The sequence below is a fragment of the Bubalus kerabau genome, chromosome 12 (assembly GCF_029407905.1).
Source record: "Bubalus kerabau isolate K-KA32 ecotype Philippines breed swamp buffalo chromosome 12, PCC_UOA_SB_1v2, whole genome shotgun sequence".
NCBI lineage: Eukaryota > Metazoa > Chordata > Mammalia > Artiodactyla > Bovidae > Bubalus > Bubalus kerabau.
In genome coordinates, this window is record NC_073635.1 from 86,319,483 (window position 1) to 86,346,967 (window position 27,485).

General features: G+C 41.6%; 1 protein-coding gene across 2 annotated transcripts; it reads right to left on the bottom strand.

Annotated features, from left to right (window-relative positions):
* On the bottom strand, nucleotides 1–26,953 carry ARGLU1 (arginine and glutamate rich 1). Of its 2 annotated transcripts, none has more exons than XM_055542991.1 (4): nucleotides 26,383–26,952; nucleotides 17,157–17,382; nucleotides 14,783–14,866; nucleotides 1–853 (listed from the first exon to the last, which is right to left on the bottom strand). In XM_055542991.1, exons 1-4 carry the CDS (start codon nucleotides 26,727–26,729, stop codon nucleotides 689–691), a joined length of 822 nt encoding a protein of 273 aa, XP_055398966.1. In that variant the 5' UTR covers nucleotides 26,730–26,952; the 3' UTR covers nucleotides 1–688. The 2 variants fall into 2 exon arrangements, 1 of the variants encoding a protein (XP_055398966.1); XR_008701153.1 differs by having other exon boundaries at nucleotides 700–853; nucleotides 14,783–15,356; nucleotides 26,383–26,953.
* Between the last annotated feature and the right edge of the window lie 532 nt (nucleotides 26,954–27,485).

The following is a 27,485-nucleotide window of genomic DNA, read 5'->3' on the forward strand; positions in this document are numbered from 1 at the left end:
TGAATTTAAGACTTTACTTTATTCAGCAAAATCATTTATTTACACAGTGGGGAATGCTGGTTTGATTCTGTCAATGAAATAAAAACAAGGTGAACAGAGACAATACTGAATTGTGTATGTATTTTGTACCAGAGGGGACCAACTGTTTCCTTACCTGTGTCAGGAACACCAAGAGCAACGGTATCACGAGACACTGGGTAACAATACACCACAAAGGTCCAGTGATGCCCTGGGGCTTCCAATGCAATCACCAACTTTTTCTTTTTTTATAAATATATAAAAAAACAAAAAGTCAGCAAAACCAGCATTATGATGTAGTAAACAGAGTGTAATTCTAAAGTCAGTGGGTCAGTAAAAACCTTATCAGACCATCCATAGTTTACAAAGTGATCTGTTCTTCCTCAGACCACTAACAGAGTCCAACAGGTGAAAAATAGATCGCTTTTTAGAAGGTAACAATGATCTGATAAGGACCTGACTTAATGGACGTTAAGAGGGGGTTGGAGGGGTGGGCGGGCAGGGGGAGGGGAGGGAAGTGTAGAGCATAGCCCCTATTAAAACAAGCTAACTTTCCAGATTTTCCAAATTAAAAAAACAAAAACAAAACAAAACAAAAAAACCACTTCAACATGAAGCTACCATACAAAGTTTTTCCATATTTCTTCGTAAAAAGTTCAGAGTTCGCAGTCTAATCCTGGGTTTTTAACGAGAAGGACAGTTTCGGCCTGGACTTCCCCTTGCCCAGGATAATTTTTTGTTCTTCTTTTTGTTGACGCTGTCGCTCTTGTTCTAGTTTCATCCTTTCCTCATGAATCTTTCTTTGTTCTTCAACAATTCTCAACTGTTCTTCAGCCTGTAAGTTAAAAGTAAAAAATTAGAATCTTTTATTTGTAATATTCTGACAAATTAATCAAAAGGGGTATACAAAAGTTTATGCTTAAAAAAATCTTGCCTAAGATGACATAGAAGGTATCAGGGAAAAACACTGAGGAAGTCGAAAAGAACTCCTTATAAGTTATTCCAACATTTTCCGATATTGTTTTTTATGAAAAATATATGAACAAATTGTTAGGAAAGCATGTGAACATTCTGAAGATCAAAGAAGTTTCTATAATCATGCCTTGAGCTCAGTATACATTTTGTCCTATTACCTATTTTTATCTATCATTTTAGTAACCAGACTAACAAACTGTCAATTACGAATCGAGGCATGAATTCTAAAGAGTATTCTATCTACCAATTTGTTTAACTAAATTTGTAATCAGAAAGGCATACAAAAATTCTCAATGGTGCTACATTATACTGTCATATTGACAACCAAAAAATAATAAACTTTTTTCTGGAGAGAAAAATAAACCTTTCTGTCTTGGCTGACTATAAAACACTAATTTCAATCAGTTCAGTTCAGTTGCTCAGTCATGCCTGACTCTTTGCAACCCCATGGACTGCAGCATGCAAGGCTTCCCTGTCCTTCAACTTTCGGAGCTTGCTCAAACTCATGTCCATCAAGTCAGTGATGCCATCCAACTATCTCATCCTCTGTTGTCCCCTTCTCCTGCCTTCAACCTTTCCCAGCATCAGGGTCTTTTTCAATGAGTCAGTTCTTTGAATCAGGTAGCCCAAGTATTGGGAGTTTCAGCTTCAGTATCAGTCCTTCCAATGAATATTCAGGACTGATTTCCTTTAGGATGAACTGGTTTGATCTCCTTGCAGTCCAACTTCAAGAAAATTTACCAGGTTTATCTTTAATCTGAAGGTGTACCTCCTGGGTTGGGAAGATCCCCTAGAGAAGGGATAGGCTACCCACTCCAGTATTCTTGGGCTTCCCTGGCTAATTTCAATAGACACCAATAAAATTAATTCCTGCAATGCCTTCAACTCCTTTAGTCTCAAGCAACCAACTTTCTGTGTTCTCTACAGATTTCCTCTCTGCACCAAGAAATTTCAGGCCATTCTCACCAGGTCCTTCCTCCTCAAGTCGCTCTTCTCTCCAAAGATACCACGTCCACTTCCTTAAACTCTCAACTAGGTGCAATTCCACTCCACTCTCCCCCAGGGGACATCAGGCAGTGTGTGGTGGTGACTTGAGTCATCACAACTGAGGGTGGCTGCTGGCATCTCGTGGGGAGAGAACAGACTGCCAAACACCCAAGGCACAGGACAGCCCCCACAACAAACAACTCACTCCAAAGTTTAACAGTGCCAAGGTTTAGACCACCTGCTCTAACCCTTGACTTCTGAATCTCAGTTATCACTGAGTTGTCCTTTTCTCCCTATTTGACCTTGATCGTAAAATATTCATTGCATCATCTGAATGGCTTTATTTCCAAAGTAAAAAATTCATTGCTTTCATCTCCATTATTCTCCTGTAATTGCTTTCTAGATGGTCAGGGCATGGCACATGCAGCTGAATCAAGGTGTAGTAAAGACTCTCAGGGTGCATGCCTGTGCTTCAGAAACTTTCACCAATACAGACATCCCTAAAGTTCTAACTCGGCCTTAAGGAAAGCATATTAGAAAGAACCCTGGGGATTGAAGGATTTTATATCACAGCCTCAACAACCCACTTGAGAAATTTATGAAAAGCACTTTGGCACTATCTACCCCAAACTACATTTTCATAGCACTTTTATATCCAGCAATTTCATTTTCTACTAGTTTCATTCTATAAATATACTTGCATACATGCAAAATTGAACAAATTTATTGCAACATGGTTTGTAAAAGACTGGAAAAACCCTATAAAAGAAAATACTGTGTAACTGTTAAACCCAGAATTATGTGATACTACCTAATCAAAAAAATTAAACAAGCTTTAAAAAGCAACTTCCTTCACAGACAGAAAAAACTATTTCAACTGTACTGAAATTAACTTCAGATTTGAGTGAAGAAAAAGAAAAGGTTAATTTTCATTAAGTCTACAAATACAGGAGATGACAGTGTCTGTGTAGTGGGGGAGCATTATGAAGCTGGGATGACTCTAACAAGTGCTATGCCCAGTGCTAGCGAGGCCCGGGGCCCGCTGCCGGCACCTGACGATGAACGAGTCTCGGAACCTGAAGCGCCTTTCCCGCCTCTATGCACATACACTCATAGTTTGTTTTATTATGGCTTTAAACTAAGCATATTTTGGGGCAAAAAAAAAAAAAGATGGATTTTCAGCAAACTTATCATGGTAATCATTTCGTAAGTCAAATGTTTAGGCTACACACTAACCTATACAGTGCTGTATGTCAATTATATCTCAACAAAACTGTAAGAAAAAAATAAAGAGTAACAAAACAGACATTTTCAAATAAAATGGTACAGAAATAAGTGTCTTTGTGTAAAGAACATGTATTCCAAAATGTGGCCTGAAATAAGTTTTTCAACAATTTTAATATATAAGGGAAGGCTCCCTATTTGTAAAACACTCAAAAAGATTTTGTAAAACAGAAGAATTTGACATGCATAAAAGTTGGTTTTTAAGATTCAGTACTTCAATAATCTTGGGGAAATCTTAATTATTTTTGACCCTTATATATAAAGAATGACTAATAGCAATGATAATAACTATGAAATGATCACAGAGTAATTATATCATAGGGTAATTACAAGATGTAATAAGGTAATTATGAGTGTACACTGTAAAGTACAATACTTTATAAATGCTAGAAATTATCCTTTAAGCCAAACAAAAAATATGAGGCCTAAGCAGAGTGACCAAAGAAAAACCATTATTTTAGCTCTAAAATAAGAAAACTATGTTGAACTGATAAAATTACAAAGTCCTTTTCAACTGCAAGTTAATGAGTATGTTGGTAAATTGATAAACCTTGACAATAAAGTAAACTTTATATTAAAAAAGGCTAGTTGAGAAAAACCAGTCTTCTCTCATTTTAACTCAGTGCCTTTCAAGAGATGGAACTGACTGTGCATCAGTGTGTGTGGTGGGACTCCACAGCCGCCTGGAAAGGGATTCCTCTAAGGCCCTGCAGCCCTCAGCTAACTGACCTGCTGCTCTGTCTCTCATGATCCCGTTTGCAACCAAGTATGAATTTTATTCCTCTCCCATCTTCGTTTCCAATGTGCACACAAGAAACCATTCTTCCAAGTGAGAGGCAGACACGCACAGGCGTGTTCATACCGATGGACAGCACCAAGTTCTCTTACACCATGGAGGCCGAAGAGAAAGGTCAATGCTGATGATGCAGGCCAGCCTTCCCAGCCACAGCACCCAGGGCCCTGCTTGGTCTCAAAAAGGTTTTCAACTCTCACCCCATTCAAAAGAATTGCTGAGATGAAATACACAAGCAGCATATACTGCCATAATACAAGGGTCTACCTAGCCCCTCTCCCAGGATCTTTTGTCTCCCCGTCCCTCTTTACCCAGAGGTTCTATTACCTTTTTAAAAATTAACGCTTTTCTAAGCGTTCTCCTTAAACTGTCTACGATTTTGGATCAAGGTTCTTAGCAGCAGTTTCTTTAGCAAATAGCGATACTGAAAACCATCACTCTCTACTTGGAATACATATGAATTTTTATGAAATATGTATCAGGAATGATGGGAAAAAATAAAAAAATATTACAATTAGGAATCATGCCCCTAACTTGGAAATGTGAATTTCTGCATTTTAACCTTCCAAAGCATATGTTTCACTCTGCCATTTTTCAATTTTAACACACCCTTCCCTCCATTAACAAGTATAATACAGGTCCCATTTTAGATAAAAAATGAGTAAAAAGTATTAAAAAGAAAATCTGATGTAATTAGTTTTGACCCTTGGCAAACTATTTTGTTACTCATGTACAAGGCCAAAAAAAAGGGGGGGAGGGTTTGGCTTAAAAAAAGTAATACCCTCTTTCCCCTCAAGGGCCCATGGCAACTCAGTTATTCTGACAGACACCTTCTGAGGATATATACCATCACGTATCATCAGCTACTCATCTACAGAGAAACCGTGACCGCCCTCCCTCTAGCCCCCTTTCTCTCCAGTTTAATTCCCCTTTGCTACCTTTTATAAAACAAACATACTTTAGATAACATCTCCTCTCTTTTCATTTTACCTACAGTACAAACAACTGCTTCAAGAACTGCCTGGTAACTGAGCATGGTATGAAACACTGGGTACAGATATCACTGCCTTCCAGATCTCTGGAGAGAGAGAGTGCTCGACGTTACTGACAAGAGAGAGAGCTGACACTTTCAGGATTTTACCATTCATGTCTTAAAATTTCACAAAAAAGAAACTGTACTCTTCTAGATGCACTTCTTTTAATTCTGTGCCCTAAATTCTCTTTTACTCAGTTCTTTTATCTTGTTCAATAAGCATTCCTTTTGTGAAAGCTTTCCTTTAATGCCTGGTGACCCCCAGCTCTTGGCATGACCACACCGGGCCTTCCTGGTTCCTACAGCAGACTTCCTTCTCTTCCCTCTCCTCTTCTTCCTCCCTCTGCACACCCTCCTCACTCACCAAGTTCAGCTGTTCTCTCTTTACTATTTCTATTTCTACCTTATCAAGTGCCCACCTTTTCATGACCTCAGTGGCTTTCTTGTTTCTATAGCCTCTGTCCTTCACACCACACTGCACAATGTCAATACATTTAATGTTCACAGTTTTTAAAAAATAGTTGCCCAGAATACATCAACATAATTAAATCAGTTTTCTACCTTATCATCTGGGAACAAGCCTCTCAATGCCTGAAAACCCTAACTTGCCCACCATTCCATCTCAAATTAAGATATTTAAATTGACCTGTAAATTTGATGCCATACCACGTTTTCCCATCTCTTAAATTGTATAAACATGTTGTTACCAGTCAACTTACATATACACTCAGCTCTATTACAAATGTTCTGTTCTCTGTTAGTTTCCGGTAGCCACTGTAACATATTACCACAAACTGGACAGCTTAAAACAACAGAAGTGTATCCAGCAGGCAGTTATTACTGCAGCAGAATCAAGGTGCTGCCATTCTAGGGCCACATTCCTTCCGCCAGGATCTTCCCGTCTCTGTTCTGACTCCATACCGCTGTCTCATCTGCTTGGAGTCTGAAACCCTTCTGCCATGGTGCCTTCTCTCTCAGTCCATGTTGGCAGTGCTTCTGATCTTCCAGGCACATCTGGCCATGAGCCAACAGGCTCTTCCACGGGTCCTTCTTGGATAATCTCATCTACTCCTGGTTTCTGCTAAAATGCCTGAGGTAACCTGTGAGTCACACGCCTAACCTTTTCCGCATTAGCAAGAGTCCAGTCATACCCTTGGCCTTCTTTCTAGCACACACATCAAGCTCTCATCTAGTTTACTTTCTGGTTCTTTGCTCAATTTCTCTCCTTGAATTTTTCATAAATTATGAGAAGAAACAAGACTGCACTTTACTTAGAATTAAAGATCATTATGATATAAGTTCTACCTCTTGCACAACTGTAGGATACGATTTCTCCCACTGTATCATAAGGAATTCCTCGCCTCCAGTTTCCATTAACATGTTATTTGTTTTCTTCCCACCCATAACAAGCAGGGCCCAGAGGCACTTTAGCAAGTCCATATTCCTACCTAGAGTCTCTCAAAAGCAGTCCAGGCATTTTCTATCATGTGCCTCAAAATTCTTCCAGCCTCTATCCACTGTCCAATTCCAAAAATATGCCCACATTTTTTGGTAACAAGTTAGCACAAACTAGGTAGGCTCAAAACAACACAAAGTTCATCTGAGGGCTGGAAATCCAAAATCAGCATCGCTGGGCCCATACCAAGGTGTCAGCAGGCTGTGCTCCCTTGGGAAGGCCTAGGGGAGTCCACTGTGAGCTTCTTCCTGCTCCTGTGGGCTTCGAGGACGACTTCTTCCATTCTGACCACATCACTCCTGTCTTCAAGGCTAGTATCTTTCAACCTCTCTCTTCTTGCCATCTCCTGTGTGTTCTGTGGTAAAACCTCTTCTAGCTCCCTCTTGAAAGGATACATGTGAAGGCATTCTGTTCAGTTCAGTCGCTCAGTCGTGTCTGACTCTTTGTGACACCATCGATTGCAGCACGCCAGGCCTCCCTGTCCATCACCAACTCTCAGAGTTCACTCAAACTCACATCCATGGAGTTGGTGAATGCCTGAAGGCATTCAGGGCATAGTAATAATTCAGGATAGACTTTCCACCCCAAGACCTGAACTTATATCTGTAAAACTCTTTATCTGTCATATAAGGTAACATTCCCAAGTTTTGAGGATTAGAACATGGCTATCTTTTTTCAGGGGGCTGGGGGCTATTTTTCAGTCTACTATACTAACATTAAAAAGCGCTTTTGGTTCAAGATGGCAGAGTAGAAGGACATGCACTCATCTCCTGTGAGAGTAACAAAACTTTAACGAGCTGTAGAACCACCATTGGAACCCACCAAAAAAGACACCCCACGTCCAAAGACAAAGACGCCGCAGTGACCCACATCCAAAGACAAAGACGCTGCAGTGAGATGGTAGGAGGGGCACAATCATGATGAAATCAAACCCCATACTTGCCAGGTGGGTGATCCCCAGACTGGAGACTAATAATACCAAAACAGATCTCCCACTGTTGTGAAGGTTCTGAACACCGCGTCAGGCTTGCCAGCCTGGGATCCAACAAAGGGACTGGGGATCCCCAGGGAATCTGGCCTTGAGAGCCAACAGGATTTGATCATAGACCTCCCAGGAGACTGAGGGAAACAGAGACTCCAGTCTTAGCACAAACAAAATTTTGCACACACCAAGACCTAGAGAAGAGGAGCAGTGACCCCACAGGAGACTGAACCAAAACCACCTGCTAGTGCTGGAGGGCCTCCTGGGGAGGCTGGGTGGCAGGGGCTCACCGCAGGGACAGGGGCACTGGAGGGTCCCCTGTAGCGTAAACCCTGTGGGAGTTTGCCACTAACCCTACCACAGAGCCCTGGAGACCCCAGGGTTGGGTCACCTTAGACCAAACAACTACCAGGGATGGAGTGTGACCCACTGCCCCCTCCACCCCCGCCCCAGGCCCAGCAGCAGACAATCAGATTAAAGCTTTCCTGAGCAAGGCCCTGCCCACCAGAGCAAGACCCAATTTTTCCCAGCACCTGTTCCTCCCATCAGGAAGCTTACACAAGCCCCTTAGCTTCCTCCATCAGAAGGCAGACAGAAGCAGCCAGAAGAAGCCGTCTCATAGCGGCTAAAACAAAAACTGTATTACAGAAAGTTAATCATGATGACAGAGCAGAAAGTTATGTCCCAGATGAAGGGACAAGATAAAATCCCAGAAAAACAACTAATGAAGTGGCGATAGGCAACCTTCCAGAAAAAGAATTCAGAATGATGATAGTGAAGATGATCCAGGATCTCAGAAAAAGCATGAAGGCAAAGATTGAGAAGATGCAAGAAATGTTTACCAAAGACCTACAAGAACTAAAGAACAAACAGATGAATAATACACTAGAAAGAATTAACACCAGAATAACTGAGGCAGAAGAACGGACAAAGGGAGGACAGAATGGTGGAAATCACTGCTGCCGAACAGAATATAGAAAAAAGAATGAAAACAAATGAAGACAGACTACAAGACCTCTGGACAACCTGAGGACAATTAAACACACCAACATTTGCATTACAAGGGTCCCAGAAGGAGACGGAAGAGAGAAAGGACTTAAGAAAATATTTGAAGAAATAATAGCTAAAAACTTCCTGAACGTGGAAAAGGAAATAGTCAACCAAGTCCAGGAAGCACAGAGAGTCCCAGGAAAGATAAACTCAAGGAGGTGTCTCACACCCAGACACATAGTGATCAAACTGACAAAAATTAAAGAGAGAGAAAATATTATAAGCAACAAGGGAAAAACAACAAATAACATACAAGGGAACTCCCATCAGGCTATCAGCTGATTTCTCAACAGAAACTCTATAAGCCAGAGGGAATGGCATGATACATTTAAAGTGATGAAAGAGAAGAACCTACAACCAAAAATACTCAACCCTGCAAGACTCTCATTCAGATTTGATGCAGAAATCGAAAGCTTTCCAGACAAGCAAAAGTTAAGAGAATTCAGCACCACCAAACTAGCTTTGCAACAAATGCTAAAGGAACTTCTCCAGGCAGGAAACACAAGAGAAGGGAAGGACCCACAGAAAATAAACCCAAAACAATTAAGAAAATGGTAATAGGATCACATATATCAATAACTACCTTAAATGTAAACAGATTAAATACACCAACCAGAAGACACTGACTGGGGGGATGAAGACATGTGCATCCACGTACTTCCACTTACCACATCACTCTGCTTGACACCCCCAAGTTTTATGTGATTATTTTATACTGTTAAGCATCTTCCCATTATGGCTTGTAATTGTAATTATCTTTTTTTTTGGGGGGGGGGGTCTGGCTGTTGATTGTGAAAACTGATAAAACATTTTTACTACTGTGATTATGTAACTATTACTCAATACCACTGTTATCACAATTGGTCAACAGACAAATAATCAAAACTTTGTATCATCAAAACTAGGATCTAATAGAAAAACCTGTAAACACTTTTTAAAATCCACATGCATATCAGAATTATCTTGAAATTCTTTTGAAAAATACAAATGCTCAGGTATTGCCTTTTTTCTCCAGAGCTCCAGGTATGTTTCCAATGAGCAGCCATGTTTAAACAACTGGACTATATGATGATCTTTTACTTTTATCTAGTTTGTTTCATTTTTTCTATTTCATATTCAGCACTCCCATTTCATTTAGTTTATGTTCTCCAATTTCTCCATCTCTCTTCTTTTGTGTTTTCAAGCCTTTATCAAGTATAGTTAAAAAGCTTTTGTATACATACATAGTATGCAAATATATATTTTAGAAAACTTTTTGAGTTTTTGCCTAAAAAATTATGACACTGTTATTCCTCTTGTCTTAGTATGAATAGAAAGCTAGATTTCTAATTAAAAAATAGATATGCAACAAGCAACAAAAATTTACTATACAGCATAGGGAACTACAGTCAATATAATAACCTATAATGGAAAATAATTTCAAAAATAATATATGGTATAACTGAAGCACCCTGCTGCGCACCTCCAACACTGAAAGCCATCTATACTTCAACAACATGTATACACATACTTTAAAAAAAAGTGCTTTCTTGCATCTTTCTAAAAACTTTTTACAGTCTCTCCTAACTGCAAAGTAAGATCTAGTTTAATTTAAACTAAGAATATGGATATATTTCATATATAGTATACAATGGTACTATTTTTTAAATCTCTCAAACTGGTGAGATACCAACCGTCATGTAGCACAATGAACATGGGAAATCTCCCTATCTGATAAGGGAAAAGGGGGAAAACTATTCAACATTAAAGAGAAGAAATATATGATAGATCTACAATTTCATGGAACTATTTGAGGGTCATTTTTCCTACTGATATAACCGCCTAGAACATTTTATTCCATGCCAACACCTATCACCTTAGTTTGTTTCCCTTTCTGAATAAGTAAGATTCATATACATTTCAAAACAGTATCTGGGCCCTTCCCAGACACATCACTAAAAAACTGTGCAAAGAAGACCTTCACACAGTTTTTAAGTATTAACACTGAAGAAAATTAAAATTCTCCATCTCATCATGCTAACAGCCTTGCAAATATTTGATGCTAGCTGTACACTGCCAATACTAACCCAGTGTGCCAAAAAGCCAAGCCAAGTCAATTCACATTTTGATTAATTTTCATTTGATTTTATTAATCAAATGTGTATGTCCATTAATATTTTGTCTCCTTATGAACAGATAAAATCAAGTATCTTGATAACTTGGAATTGAAATAAGCAAAAATTACTCTTGGTCTAGACCACTTAACATGATTGTCACATATGAGAGCCCAGCACTTGGCTCATGTGTTTCTTATTACAGACATTACTGGGATCTATCTCTCTAGTTTCGTCATGAGGACCTACTTAAATGTTAGTCTAAGTGTGGCCTAAGTTTACTTTCTTTACTAGTTAGTTACTCTTTTATGATCACAATGGTGACATGTATTACTTGTAGAAACTGGAGAAAAGTATAAAATCACTTACAAGCCTACCAATCAGAGATATCTAATCTCAGCACTTTGTCATATTTTTCTATTAAATGTGCAAATGTACATTTCAAATTAGGAAAATCATAGTATGTATGCAAGTTTTGTATTTAGCTACTTTCCCTGTATTACACAGTTCTATCCCTGGGTCGGGAAGATCCCTAGAGAAGGGAATGGCAACCCACTCCAGTATGTTTGCCTGGAGAAGCCCATGGACAGAGGAGCCTGGTGGGATACAGTCCATGAGCAACTGAACTGAAAATGGTTATGCCCATTTCCACTCACAGGACAGCGCTCTGCACAAAGGATCCCTGTGACCACATCCCTGCCAGCACTGGGCACTGACAGGAGGAAAAGATCTTCAAACGTGGCATGTAGTATTAGAGAAAAAGCAAAGAGAGGGCCATTTCTTTGCTTCCCTACTAAGGAGGGATTTTATTTTCAGGAATCTATATTACAGCTACTCTCCCATTACTTATCACACAGCTTGCTACACACAAAGTGGTTTTACTACCACAACTGCTACTGCTCTTCCCGTCCCCCAACTCCTGCTGTTTCTCCATTTCTACTTCCCTCCAGGCTTTTGCACTACATTTCATTTCCTCACACTCTTGTCCTCATTCTAACTGTCCATCAGGGTCCAGATCAGAGGTCTCTCTTCCAGGAAGGTTCTCAGGGTGACATGTCAGTTGTCTCACATAATTCTTACTCCTTACCAAGCAGTTCCATATTATTAGTTGACTTTTCTTGGAACTGTGCTTGTCTCCACAATTAATACATTAAAGCCTTTAAGAGACTTGACTCCTCCTTATCTCCATATTGTTCTTTATACATTATATCTATCATTTTAACAAGATTTTCAATATATTCCATGTAGAATGCCCTAGTAATGTCTGACTCTTTGTGACCCCATGGACTGTAGTCTGCCAGCCTTCTCTATCCCTGGGATTTCCCAGGCAAGAATACTGAGTGAGTTGCCATTTCCTTCTCCAGGGAATCTTCCTGACCCAGGGATTGAACCAGTATATCCTGCATTAGCAGGCGAGTTCCTTACCACTGAGCCACCAGTGGTAAGGTAAGGTAAGGTAAGGTAAGGTAAGCCCATTTCTTGGTAAATATGTATAAAGATTAAAGAACTGCACTCAAAATTCAGAGGAAGAGGAGAGAAAACAAAAATTAAAGAAACTGCAATATATGTTTTGCAAAATATACATTTTGTCTCTTCCTACACAAAGGATACTATACTTTCCCTGCAAGGAAATGTTCACCAAGAGAACCAAATAAAAATTAATCTTTTCCAATATGAACAGTAACTTATACTTGCAACTTTACTGAACCTAACCAAGAAGCAAATGGACTAATTATGTCCAAATTCTTACCAACTTTCAAATTCTAGCTTCTTTCCCTGTACGATACCTTTCTTTTCACCCAAGTTTCACCGGCAACATGCAGTTAACAGTAGCGTCACTGCACCATCTATTAATACTGCCCCGGAGCAGCTGGTCTAAGTATGGTCCAGGGACCAAGGACCGTGCAAACTGTCACTGACCCACAAAAGAGAAGCCAGTAAGCATTTCAGCAACTCCTGCAGCACTCTGATCTCAGTTTTCTAATAATGCATCCTAACTGTGTTTTGCAAAAGTAGGGGTCTGAGGCAAACCAGGGTTAGAAGACAAAAACAAAATCTGGCCAGTTTTCCTACCACTTGAGAAGCTGCTCCAGAGTATGTTTGCTCATCTTTTCCCAGTAATGACAAACAGAAGGCTCTAAATTTAAGGTTCACGTGGGTACACTCTTAGAGGAACATCAGAGGTGGAGGTGTCCCTAGGCACCCAGACAGCCCGGGTCAGGAGGATCAGGACTGCAGCAGCATACACCCAGTTCAAGAGTCACCATCCAGGGTTTCAGGCCATCCACAACCCAAACCCCTTTACTATCCAATCTCTTACACCATGTTCTGAAAGGAATCCCACCTCACCTGCTGGGTGCTTTGGCTTCAGTGTTTCAACCCAAACCATACTGCTCCTGTCTTCCACAAATATCCATGCCTTACAAACCAGACTGCGTGTACCATTCAAAGCTCAACTTGCAAAACTAAAATTAAGAGGCATACTTCCAACTTACACTATTTGTACTGAGATTTCCTTATGTGGAATTATTTAAAAAAAAATTATCGCATACTTATTCATCAGCATACAGTGATATATCTTACTATGACTTCTCATCCACTTCACATTCATGGTGCTTCTTCTACCTAAGCCGATTTTAATGTCTCTTCCTTGGTAAAGCAGAAGTGAGTCTTCCCCTTTCCTTGTGGCTTTCACTTTAACCAGGACAGTGATATTAAGTAAGAGTCCTTATGTCAAGCTCAGTAAGTTGTTCAGAGTATTTCGAGTTTGGCTCTTATGCGGGGTACATTATCTTGTAAAAGATCATGCTCTAGAACCAACTGCTGGTGGTTTACCTTTCACATTCTTATTCATTATAAACAAGTATTCGCAGTCTTCCCTCATTCCCCCAACCTGGCCATAAGGATCCAGCTCTAACTGCCTTGTCCCACTCTTCGGCCCCATGAACTGCAGCATTCCAGGCTTCCTTGTCCTTCACTATCTCTGAGTTTGAGTCTGCTCAAACTCAAATTGCTTAGACACTCCCAGATCTTTTTCTGTGTCTTTAGAAACACAGTCACAGAATTTGTTTTTTCTAAACCACTTAAATGGAACCTACATCTTGCTTCCCCCCCAGTCTACAGTGTAACTTAGTGGCAACTGTTTTCCCATGGCTATATTATTCACAACCATTTCCAACTACGCAAAACTTGTCTACAATCAAAAGTCCCTCTTGGGCCATGTTTTCATTCCTGGGCAGGAACTACCACTAACGCTCATTCACCGTTAAGTACATGTCCCTCTATCTTTGATTTATATTCTTACTTTGAAGTAGAATTCCTATATGCCATCTATATAAGAAAGTTTTCCCTTATAATGTCTGACTATCCTTTTTTGTTTTTGATTTATTTATATCTATACTCCTTTAATTCTAGCTTTCTTTTTCATCATACTGAGTATGCTTCAAAATATATTCACACTTTTAAGTGGGAAAATCCTACTGCAACAAAAACTTTACCTACTTTTAAATGCTAGTATATGCTACAAACACAAAAAACTGGAGTACTAAAATACAGAATGGAAACGAAAAACAGAAGTGATGTGTATTAGCTTTTCTATTGAAAAAATTTACTTTGGTATTATGTTGACTTTACTGAAATGTAAAAATTGTATTTCCTTTCATATGCCTATTTCATAATGCCATTATTTAAGTCTCTGTTCTTTGTTAGATTATAAACTTGAAAAACACAAAACACTTGCTAACCTGGTACATTTTATCAAATACTGTCTACTTATTTTGTCTAGTAATTGATAACAGCAACTTATGCCAAGTGAAATATTACATATTAGTAGGTGTTCAGATTTTTGGTTTTGTGCTTTAGGTAAAGAAATGTGAATGAGGTTAGGATAGAAAAAAATTAGGGACAGTTCAATTTCCCCTAGAAAATCTGTTCTAAACCACTGTGAATCCTGGAATTTTCTCCAGATTAACCAGAATTTCTGGCTTGCCCCAAAGAGATTCCTCTAGAGGTAGTAGCCAAAATCTAGTGAACTATTCCTACTCCTGCCTCAAATTCCTTAACAATAGTCCTGAGAACTCTGAACTGGTTTTCATGTTTGCTTTATACATACCAGTTTGGCTTGTGCTTCTGCAATTTTTCGGTTATTCTCTTCTAGTATTCGCTCCAGCTCCTCACGTTTTGCACGTTCTTCCTCCTAAAGGGGAGGACATGTTAAGATGTTAGAAAGATAAAATGTTTTTTTTTTTTTAATTGATAAATACTTACTAATCTTCCTCTGAACTTTTTTGATCTGACTTAACAGGGCAGCTGTATAGCTACCTTCTGTCTGACAAATGATAAACTGTGCAGCCACTAACATTTGTTTCTAGCGCTAAATTTCAATCATCCCTCCCAGTCCAAACAGCAACCGACTACACCCTCCCTAATGACAGTTTCCTGGCAGTTACTACTAATACTTTAACATCACACAAATCAACAAGGACAACTACAAAACTGGATAGTATTTACCAAATTAAAAAATAATATATAAAAGATAAATAAAGTGAATATTTGTCTCACCAATTATGTATACCTACGTATTCTTTACCTATACTCCTTTAATCAGCATTAAAAGTTGAATATTTACTGTCTTGTCCAGTGTCCTGCAGAGTGTGCTCCTCGGCTGCCATACGCGCCAGCTTCCTCTTTAAAATGATTTGTACTGTTAGCTTGGCAAAACCTGCATCAGCAGCTCAACCATTTATAAAGAAACAACATACAAGGAAGGCTGAGCTGAGGAATGCAGATGTTTATGGTAAGAAGGAACAAAAAATGTAATTCATCATTCCTAAGGCAAACAATTAATAAGAAAAATACATTTACTGTTAGTGAAAAATACAAATGGTAATCCATACTTCATGGAACTAAGGGCTTCTTCCATGGGGAAAATGGACTTAACATTCAGAATTGTTGACAATTTCTAAAGGCAGCTTATCTTGTCATCTACAATCTGAACTGAAAATCAGGAATCCAGGGGGTGCATGGTCAGGAAATAAAATTCTGTAATTTATTTTTTCTTGGAGAATTTAATGAGATTTTATAATGCAAACTATATGAAGACTGCTTGATGGTTTGGGCAGTGTTGAGATCACAGCATACATATTCAAATGATTTTAATATTTGGGAAGACTGTCAGGAGGGTTGTGTCCGTGTAAAAAAAAAATTTGTTAATATGAAACAAAAAGCAAACGAAGAGAAAAAAATCTTCCTATGATTAATAACTCGCTACAAGACAGCACCATTACTCCAAAAGTATCTTCGTCATGAAAAGCACTAATCAAAATTTCATATACTCAATTGCAGAGGCTGTGACATCCACTAAATATAGACGTGTATATCTAGTTAAAGACAGCACGAGGGAAAATGCATTTGAAAAACTATGCTTACTGGAAAACAAAGATTTAATATAAGGTCAACTTGTCCAAATAATGTCAAGATTAAAAATGACAATCAATCACATTATTTTGAATAAAACATTGAAGTTCAACAAAGTAGAACTACGGGTTTTCCTATGGCACACATCAATGGAATTCAGTTATTATCCAACTATGTTGAGGGACACTCAGTGCTGTAAAGTAATTTGCCTCGAGTGTTTCAGTGACTTTCACCAAGTTTTAGGATCCTGGAGTAATCAGTGCAAACAAGCCATAAAGCTTCAGTAGCAAATTACTGTCTCACAGAAAGACATTTTCAACTTCTGCTCCAGCTGCTGATAAAACAAATCGTGTGTTTAGCTTGACTCCAGACAAGGACAACCTGTTCCTTCATAACTCTCTAGAGGAAAAAAGGAGTTGTTAGTAGATACTAAAAAAGTGGATGAATAATCTGGACATTTTTCCTAAAAAGATCCTTGAAACACATTAGGAAAATGGAGGGCCTTATGATCAGAATGCTAGAATTAGTCCATTGTGTTGAAGCAGGATTTGGGGTAGGGGGCAAGGAATAAAAGAAGGAAAAAAGAAGAGCAAGAAAACCTATTTATCAAAAGCAGGTGCTGTCACTCAACGTTAGGCCCTGCTCTTTTTAATCTGACTGAAGGCAAAAAGCCTCTCACAGTCTAGGCAGTAAGAGTGATGAACAGAAAAGAAGAACACATAACCACAGGTGGATTATTAACCTTTTCCCTTTACCACTCCCTGTCTCCCCCCACCCTCCCAAAGAAGAATGTAAGTCCTGCAGCCATGGCAAAAGTTTCAAACACTTCTCAAATATGTAAGCCAGTTTCATTCAATCAAAAAGTATCCTTGGATAGTTTTATGGAAATAACTTTTAAGTATCAGTCAGCACATGTGAATAGGCTAAAAAATTAACTTTCACAGCAATGTTAAGTTTAGACGAGAAAGGAATGAGTCTGTATTCCATCTCTTTCTGAACTGAGCAGGAGGCACCCGACACTGAAAGTTTTGCCATGGACTGTCTCTACTTTCCCAACGACCGAGCGTTACCTCTCTGGCTTTTTGTGCTGCAAGCTCAGCTTGTCTCTGTCGCTCGAGTTCTTCGAGCAACTGCTTTTCCATGATGCGCTTGGCTTCCTCCACCCTTCGGAGAACTTCTCGCTCAATTTCATCCTTCCTTTTCTCCAATTCTTCCTCTACCCTTTTGGCCACCAGTTCTTCCACTCTTCGTGCTGTTTCTTCCTCAATAAGTTTTTCTTCTATTTCCTGCTGCCGACTAGCAAACAAAGTGGGAAAAGTGATTTTGATAATATAATGAATGAAGAGTTGAAACAGAACTAGTTCTAAGTCTGTAAAACAGAGTCCGATTATATATTTCTATGATTTTACAACTCATTCTCATGTAACATACAAGGAAAAGATAGATACCAAGAGGTCAAGTGATACCAAAATTCAAATAAATATAACATCATGGTTTTTTCTTCTGTCACTTTCTAAAGTAAATACAAAAAGACTAGTATATACAAAGAGCTTAATGCCTTAGCTTTAGGAACCGCAGAGTAAATCTGAAACAGGAAATCTACTTAAACTATCAGCTTTATAATGAAAGGACAAGCTATTAAATATATGATTTGCTCATCTGCCAATCCATTTAATCTAAGCAATGAATTACAGAAAAGTTAGGAGAAACTTATGTAGCAAGCAATTCAGACCAATTAAATTGATTCCTCCTCCCCCACTACAAGCAAGGTAAGAATACAGATCCAAAGAAATTCACAGTGCGAAAGCAACAGTACTTCAGCTTTTAGACAAAACACAGACTTACTTAGCTTCACAACTCTTACCCTTTAATGAACCTGTTCTTTCTTTTGTTAACTGTCAATTCAAAGCTCTACCAAATATGGGGAGTGCTAGTCACTCAGCTGTGTCTCTTTGCAACTGCATGGACTGTAGCCCACCAGGCTCCTCTGTCCATGGAATTCTCCAGGTAAGAATACTGGAGTGGGTTGCCATTTCCTTCTCCAGATATAGGGAAGTGGATGAAATGCATTTGTATCATCACTTCTACTAAAAAGTTCAATGCACCATGATATTGCTGAATTATTCTAATCCCATTTAGATAGTATATATGAACTTATTTACTCAAGGCGAAATTCGGTGCTGAAGATACTGACATTTATCAAGGCACCATGGTGGAAACCTCGCACATTTTATACAAGTGTTCTCCAATACGACAGCCACTAGTCAAATGCATCCAGTCTGAACTGAAGATTAGTAAAAAGAAAAAAATAAAGATACAGAATATATTAAAATTAATGGTTTCTTTTTAATCTGGCTCACACTGCATTTCTATTCAACAGCATTATCTGAGACAATCTGTGCTGAAATGAATGCAAAAGACTCTGAAAGTATACCTAAATACTAAGAGGTCAATCTATTAATGCTTCAACTTTCTCACAACCACAAAATTAAACAAAATCTGTAAACTTTCTATCTTTTGATGACTCATATGTATGTATGAAGTCATTCAATTTATCTATCAAGACTTTATAGTTTCTAAGTGACCTTTAAATATCCTAATCCACTTCAAGTCAACTATTTTGGGGGTGATTCAATTTCCACTAAGGTGCTTTCATTCTTAACTCCTGTTATTTATTCAGCGATACCATACTAACACCAGCATATCTAACATTCCGATTCATATCTGTTTCTGCATTTATAATCTCTACGTATTTCTGCCAGGGAGATAGGAGCTTCTTGAGAAAGCATAATTTCTATAAGGTTTCAGATATGTGAAATAACCATTCTGAAGATTCTGTTGCTTGCCTCTTAACTATCTCTTCCCAACATTACATTATTGGTGATTATAATTGGGAGGAAAAACATGAAAGCCTAACATGTACTCTAACTTGCTCCTTTTCCTTTTTTAAGTTTCAATAAAATACCGTATTAAGGCAGTTCCAATAAGCCTTCATCTACAGCAGCTCAGTAAAATAGAACAGATATTTACCTCAGCACTAAAAATGAGTGACCAGAATATCTAAAGGAAATCAGGCAGTGACTTCAATACAAATTAAAACTACATTTCAAATATAACCATGTTGTTTCTCTACTTCATCCAAAGAGAAAGACAAACATGAAAAGAAACAAGCAAGGCTAACAATTGCTGAACCTGTATGAAGTATGAGGATTATAGTACTCCATTTTGGTAAACTGGAAAGCTTTCCGAACACCAAGTTTTAAAAGTATACACATACCCTATACACGTTCTTTTGTTAGTTGGTTCTTATAAAATTAATAAATGTGTAAGTCTAGAAGAAATTTCATTTAAAAATTTCAAAAATGGTACAATTCAACTCTTAAAAGGACACTATAAACCAAGTTCCAATTAAAAACTTTCCACACAAAGTAGTAAAGAGGGAAAAGAATGGGATAAGGCTTTGAGTTAGGTTATCAGTAGAAAAGCTGCCTATATAACTAAGGAGTTTGGTAAAGATAGAAGAGATCTGACATATATTTAGTGTTTCTGACAAGCAAACAGTCCCTAAATGACAGCAATACAGCACAATGGCTGATGGGGCCACATTTCCACAGATTTGGTCAGTAAGTACGAAATGAGCCTAAATAAATTCAGTGTTATTACTTACAGCAAAAGCCACACCAGCATGGTATCAGCTCCCTGGGTCTCTGCCCCCACTGATGGACACCAAACCAGAGGGGCCAGGTGACATGCCACACATGGTGACAAGCAGTGTAGGCAAGAGGCAGCTGCTGCTAAGGAGTCAACTCTGTAACTACAGCTCAGCAGTTTCACGGTCTCGAGGGGAGGGCAAGCGGAAACTGCCGAGCTTAACTGAAACCAGGAGATGGGAAATGGCCCAGTGGACTTTCTCACAAGGCTGCTTATCTCTCTCTGTTTCTGGAGGAACAGGCACCCCCACCCCAGACTGTAATTAGGCCTTGCTGCTGTGCCCGGCCAGGAGACAGGCAAGGTCAGGGCACCAGTGCAGAGCTGCCCCCTACACGGATTATCAACGATATAATCGCTGTTATTTTTGGTAAGGTTAGAACTGCTATTTCAGCAATCAGAAAAAAGTAATCAATTTCTAGATCCAGCTCTGAAAAAGTTAAAAGCCCAATACTGTTTTAATTCCCCTCCCTCCACACACGTGAATCCAGAAACTCAATGACACAAGCACAGGGGATTAAGCACCTGAGAGACAGGACAAGCCCCTAGGAACCACCCCTGTGCAGTAGGCGCTGTGCTAGAAGCCACAGCCTGGACTCCCGACTGTGACTCTGGATCCCTTTACTCCACCTTTCTTTTGTCTGGATCCCTTTCTTTGTCTTCCCACAAAAGCAAAGATATATGGTATAAAACTGAATAAAACCTAATACAACATAACGTTCCTGTACCACTCAGCTGAAGGAGGGTGGGATGGGTGGATAGGTCTTAAAAAAAATTGAGTTCATTTTTACTGATGACAAATTTATTATCATAATCACTGATAAGGCAGCTACTAGGCTGACTTTCAAAAGTGGCACTGAAACTTTCTCAGGAAAAGAAAAAAAAACAACAACCCAATTTCATCACTAGTATCTTATGAAACGTATCACTATAATCACTGCATACCCAATTCGTTAAACTTTGGTCATAGGAGTGTCATTCTTGATACTCTTAATTTTTCCTCAAAGTCCTCTGCTAAATTCATCCCCTTGTTAAGAACCTGATGCTGATGAAAGGGGTGAATCAAAACCAAGTTTTCTCCATTGTCTCAGGTCTTTTAAAAACACTGATCATGTTTAAAGTTAAAAAAAAAAAAAAACAACAAACACTGATCACAATCAACCTTAAAACGGCAACCACTAGAACAAACAGCCAAGGCCCAGCAACACAGCACCATTAATTCGAGTGGGACTTTGCACAAAGTATCGCGCAATATTATTTTAAGTCTTTAAAATGTACAAACTCAGTGCAAGGAGCTTAATTCTAGGAACTGCTTCATAATATTAGGAAACAGTATTTACTCAGTACTGACTACTCTGCCCAAAGCTTTATACACCACAGCATCATGTACATCTCTGATGGGCTCTGAGGCAAAGCAGGTGGCTGAGGGGTGGCCCTCAACCTAGCTGCTCCACAGGCAATGACCTACTCTGCATGATTTCCCCAGACAAATGTGGACAGCACAGGTATGCACAAAAACTTAGCTACAAAATACTTTAAAAATTGATAAAATTCTTTTCAACATCAGCCTGATCTTTCTCCCTAAAGTTCTTCTCAAAGCCCTATCCTCCCTGACATGCAGTTCCAACACACTGAATTTGTTCTCACAATAAGCTCCCAAGTATTCTCACCATCACTAGATAGACCCCAGTTCACTTCAGATACTCTCATTTAGAAGGCGCTCAAGATGTCATGCAGTTGAACACTAGTTACTACGCCACTATTATCCTGATTTGTTGCAAGTCATTTTCAGTCACTCTTTCCCCAACAGTTATTACAACAGGCATAAAGCATTTCAAAATAAAACGTGAAAATAAGGGTGCAGAAGCAGAGAGAGAGCGCAACACCGAATGACTGGGACATTAGGAGGAGATCTTTCTAACTGAATTATCAACCTCAAAATTGAGAAAAAGAATTTTTTAATTTTAAGGTCTGCCTTTTATTGTATTAAAATTATGACTTATAAGGTCACTTCTTAAATTCACCAGGTTCAATCTGGTTGCATGTAAGTTACAAACAACATTTTTGAGTCTCACTGCATACATGACAAATATCACCTACGTACCCAAAATGCACTATTTCTAACCTTCACAATAAACATGAGAGCTATCTCCATTTTACAGATAAGAAATCAAGCTCCAAGGTAGGTAGTTTATTCAAGGTCTCAGAAGTGTAAATGGCCAAACAGCCTGGTTTCCAATCTTACTGAGACTTTCTAATCGCTAAAGCCCAATCAATTTTAATTTTGCTGTCTCTCTCCACCTCACACTGGACCTCTCACAAGAAGGTACACTCGACAGTGTGTCTTCTGCTCCTTCTTCACTCACTGCCTGACCACGCACTTTCCTTCTGTCTAATGGTAAACATAGACATCCCTGTGACCCCCGCTCTTCCCCACACTCTCCCTGGGTCATTCTATCTAGGATCAAAGGTTCTCAGGTTTCAGTCCCCCACTATCAAGCTTGGATAAACTCACTATATTCAAAATCTAGTGCCTACATTGGAAGTGCCAAGTGGAAACTCCCTTTATTTCTCCCCCTCCACCATGCACCAGGCTTCTGACATTTTACCTGAGTCTGACCCACAGTGTCATGACTTAAACATCTGGTAGCTGAGGTGCAATGGCCACAATAGAGCCAAGAATAATGCTTTACTTCCCTTATGTTTCACATCAAATTTTATTTGCTCTTAATGTTCCTTAAATCTGTCCCTTTTGTCCATTTCAACAACTGCTCCTTCACTACTCCTATGTGTATTTACTGTAATTTATCCTACAAAGCAGTTGATCTGTATAAAAACAAAATCAACAACCCCACACCATTTGCCTGCTTTAAACCCTTCTGATTTCTATGACAAAATTCAAGCTCAGTAATTCAGCCTACAAGACCCTTCCCATGATTCCCAGCCTAAATCTACCTTTCCAGTCACTCCATGACTTTCGTACTTACGGAATTTCAAGTCCATATTCATATCTTTACTCCACATTAAGACCATCTGCACCTCTCCCTTTATTCTGGGAGGGGTGGGGGGACTCCCTCCCTGGGTGCCCACATATCCTATGGCAAGCCTGACAGTCTCCTATCTTTATCTGCCACTCATTCCTCAAGAGAACTAAGGTGTTGAGCTGTCTAGGATGCCTCCTTTTCACAGCCACATCACTATCACGGAATTTACCACACTGTATTATAACCTACCTACCCACCTACACATCTTCAAGCTAGACTGAGATCCTGGACGGTCAATCATCTTTCAGAATAACAGCTCTTGACATAGGGCATGGAAGTGAAGTTGCTCAATCGTGTCCGACTCTTTGCAACCCCATGGACTGTAGCCTACCAGGCTCCTCTGTCCATGGGATTTTCCAGGCAATAATCCTGGAGTAGACTGCCATTTCCTTCTCCAGGGGATCCTGGAGGGCCAATCTTTCAGAATAACAGCTCTTGGCATAGTGCTTGGCACTTCTCAAATGTTCCATAAGTATTAGATGAATGAGCTAACCAACACAATTTGTAGATAGACAACTACTTCTGCCCATTCCCACGGCTGTGAAACCTAGACCTTTCAATTGTCTCCTCTGCATGATTAGACCATATTAAGCAGTGCCTACTGCAAGAGACACAGGTTCAATCCCTTGGTCAGGAAGATACCCTGGAAAAGAGAATGGCTGCTGCTGCTGCTAAGTCACTTCAGTCGTGTCCAACTCTGTGCGACCCCATAGACGGCAGCCCACCAGGCTCCCCCGTCCCTGGGATTCTCCAGGCAAGAACACTGGAGTGGGTTGCCATTTCCTTCTCCAATGCATGAAAGTGAAAAGTGAAAGTGAAGTCGCTCAGTCGTACCCAACTCTTAGCGACCCCATGGACTGTAGCCCACCAGGCTCCTCCATCCATGGGATTTTCCAGGCAAGAGTACTGGAGTGGGGTGCCACTGCCTTCTCCGAAGGGAATGGCTACCCATACAGTACTCTTGCCTGGAGAATTTCATGGACAAAGGAGCCGGTGGACTAGTGTCCATGGGTCACAAAGAGTTGGACATGACTGAGTGACTAACGGCAGGACACACAGGAATTCAGTGTAAGGTGGATGCTAGTTCTGCCCCCTCCTCCCTTCATACATGCTAATGGAAGTGTGCCTCCTCTATCAACTTGTAACTACATAACTGCTCTATGTTCTCATTTCATCTCTGGATTTCTTCTCTGTTATTTGTGTGAAGTCTGCTAAATCCTTTTAACTATTCCTCCCATACATACTCTTGAGCTTTCTAGTCTTGAGCTTTCTAGCAAATGGCAAACCATTACTCTTTGGAGGTATCCTTTGGTTTCATATGTAAATTTATCTCAGAGATGTCTTAATTTTTTTAAATACTCATATATTGATAGTTATTTGAGAGCTACATCTTTACAAAACTGGATTCTGTGTAATCGAAATTTCCTCTGACACAATTATGGGTACTTGGTGTTCATACAATCACTGACATTTCTAAGGAAAAATGAAAGCATTTCCATGTTTTAAAGGAATGCAGTGAAGGGACTCTTCAGGTAATGCTTCCACGGTAATATTAGTTTTCTATTCCCAGACCTCTTAATGATTTGCTTTTAGAAACAAGCCACACTGCAGAGAAAGTTAAAATCCCTTCACAATCAGTACACAAGAAAAACTTGGCTCGGGAAAATTCAACATTCAGTAACTGTCTTGCCTCACGGGCACACTCGGAAGATGCACTCAAGAGCTATGGAAGACGGCTGGTTAAACAGGTAGAGGCAGCAAGTCGAACTCTGGGTGGGAAAGAAGACCCAAAGCACCAGAGCACCACAGTCTTGAACCAAAACAGAACCCTACACTTTAAAACCAAAATTTCATGATTAGACCGTATTATCCCAAGCCATTTCATTAGCTTGGGACTATGTGAAGAAAGCTGAGTGTGGAAGAATTGATGCTTTTGAACTGTGGTGTTGGAGAAGACTCTTGAGCGTTCCTTGGACTGCAAGCAGATCCAACCAGTCCATTCTGAAGGAGATCGGTCCTGGGTGTTCTTTGGAAGGACTGATGCTAAAGCTGATTCCCCAGTACTTTGGCCACCTCATGCGAAGAGTTGACTCATTGGAAAAGACTTTGATGCTGGGAGGGATTGGGGGCAGGAGGAGAAGGGGACGACAGAGGATGAGATGGCTGGGTGGCATCACTGACTCGACGGACGTGAGTTTGAGTGAACTCCGGGAGTTGATGATGGACAGGGAAGCCTGGCGTGCTGCGATTCATGGGGTCGCAAAGAGTCGGACAGGACTGAGCAACTGAACTGAACTGATGTGCACCTAGTCTTAGATCAAAAGAGAACTCGAGAGGTGCCTCTTCTACATGGTTCAATGCAAAAGTAAAAGCAAATCTGTCTTCTCAACAGCAAGTACACCATAAGGGGAAACAATAGGCTTGCACCAAAGTGTGCTACAGAGAACTACACAGCAAAATGAATAAACAGTACAATTCCCTGGTGGCTCAGACGGTAAAGAATTCGCCTGCAATGTGGGAGACCTGGGTTCGATCCCTGGGTCGGAAAGATCCCCTGGAGGAGGGCATGGCAACCCACTCCAGTATTCTTGCCTGAAGAATCCCCATGGACAGAGGAGCCGGGCAGGCTACAGTCCACGGGGTCTCAGAATCGGACACGACTGAGCGACTAAGCACAGCACAGCAAAAGGAGGGAGTCGGCTTTGTTCGGGATGGTGGTTACACAAGTGAATGCACGCGTCAAGATCCATCTTACTATACACTTAAGCTTCGTGGGTTTTGCTTTTTACACCTCAAAAAAAAAAAAAAAAAAAGAGAGGAGGCTCAAGAAGGGAGAAGCGACCACGACATCACTCAACAGGAGGAACACACGGAAGTTCAACGCCTGGTTTTGGAGTGTTTTTCTTTACCCCGAGAATTCGGGTCCTACGTCTCCGACGCGATAGAGGCCCGCATCCCTAGTCAGCCTCGGGGGCCGACGCGGCTCCCCGCCCGCTCGGAACTGCACCCCCCACTTCCGGGACTGGCCGCCGCCGCCGCCGCCTCTCGCGCCAAAACGCGATCTCCCCTCCAAGCCCTCCCAGGCCGGTCCCCGCTGTGTTCCTCCCAACCAACTCGCGGGTAGGTCCTGACCCCCGCTTTTCCAGACACCGAGGCTGCAAGCCCGCGGGGCCCGGTTCCGGCGACCCTTCTAACCTCCCCCGACCCAGCCACCGCCTGTCTCCTCGCCGCCCCTCACTCCCGCGTCACCCCAGTGTCCCCGCCACCCCCGCTACCTCTCACTGCCCCCCGTCACCCTCAGTGTCCCCGTCATCCCCCACTGACCCCGTCACCCCCTTCTTGCCCTGCCACCCCCCACTCGCCCGTCAGCCCGTCTCCCCTCACCAACCCCCCCACCGGTGCCCCCCGTCACCCTGTCTCCCCTCACAACCCCCTCTCCCCCGTCACCCCTCACCACCTCCCTCTCGCCGTCTCCCCTCACCAGCCCCTCTCCCCCGTCACCCTCACTCCCCTCACCCCCACCATTCCCCGCGCGGAAGCTCACATTTTCCGCTGTCGCTCGAACTCTGCCTTCTTCTCCTCCTCCTCTCGCTTCTGCTTCTCGTCCAGGCTGCTGCGCTTGCTCACCGTGCGCCCGAAGATGTCGATGCGGTCGGGCGGGGACGAGGCGCGCTCCCGGTCCCGCTCGCGCCGGGACACGGCCGTGTTGGTGGAGCGCGAGCGGGACCGCGACTCCCGCCGCCGGTTCCGTTTACTTTCCCGGGACTTGGAGCGCTTCCGCACGCGTTCCTTGTCCCGAGAGCGCGACCGGGACCGGCTCCGCTTCTTGTTGTGCTTGCTGCTCTTGGTGTGCTTGGAGCGGGACGAGCTCCGGCTCCGAGACCGGCCCATCCTTCCGGGCGACGCTGTGACTAACCGCTGGCTTCGGGCCCTGCACGTGCCGGGCTACCCGCGCCTCCGCCTCCGGACGCGGGCCGGCAGGTCTGTCGAGGCCGAGGGAAAGAAAGCTGGTCAGCGAGCTGACTCTCTAGTCTCTCTCTGAGGTCGAGGGCCGCCGCGAAGGCCGCCTCCAACGACAAGGCCGCAACGCCAGGAGTTGCTAAGATGGCAGCCGCGGCCGCACCGGCCGCCCCTCCCACAATGCCCCGCGCTCAACGCGCCGTCGCACGAGCCCCGCCCCCTGACGCTCCCTGCGGAAGGCGTGGCCGGAGCTTCCGAGCGCGCTCGGCTCTTTCCGCCGGCCCGCCGCGCGGGAGGCCGACTCCCTGGCCTCTGCTCCAGAGCACTTTTGCTTCCTGGTAAGATGCTAATGTCGTAATCTTGGGCTCGTCCGGTTTTGGCGCAGGTGAAAGGTGCCTCAGTAGGAACTGACTGACGGCGTTATTTCTTAGGAGCTGGTTTCGTCAAGCAGGCCAAAATAGTGTCAGTGACCCTGGGTACAGACCACTTTCCTCTGAGCTGAGCTCGCTGGTGCTGTGCCCTGGAGACACCGCACTTTATGACGCGGTTGTGCAGCTCACTGGCTGGCAAGGAGGCTGGGATACAGGAAAGCCAGGGGTTAATGCAGCGCTTCACAGGCCAAGTGCCAAAATTCAGATGTCTCCATCAAAACTGAGTTTAGTAAGAGGCTTAAAACTCGAGAGAGAT

Bases quoted from the DNA above. Each gene is read 5' to 3' on its own strand.
- ARGLU1 (XM_055542991.1), bottom strand. From the start codon at position 26,729: ATGGGCCGGTCTCGGAGCCGGAGCTCGTCCCGCTCCAAGCACACCAAG. The intron at 17,383-26,382 runs GTGAGCTTCCGC...TTTGTTTGCTAG, and splicing joins TTCGAGCGACAGCGGAAAAT to TCGGCAGCAGGAAATAGAAG. The intron at 14,867-17,156 runs GTAACGCTCGGT...CCTCCCCTTTAG, and splicing joins CAGCACAAAAAGCCAGAGAG to GAGGAAGAACGTGCAAAACG.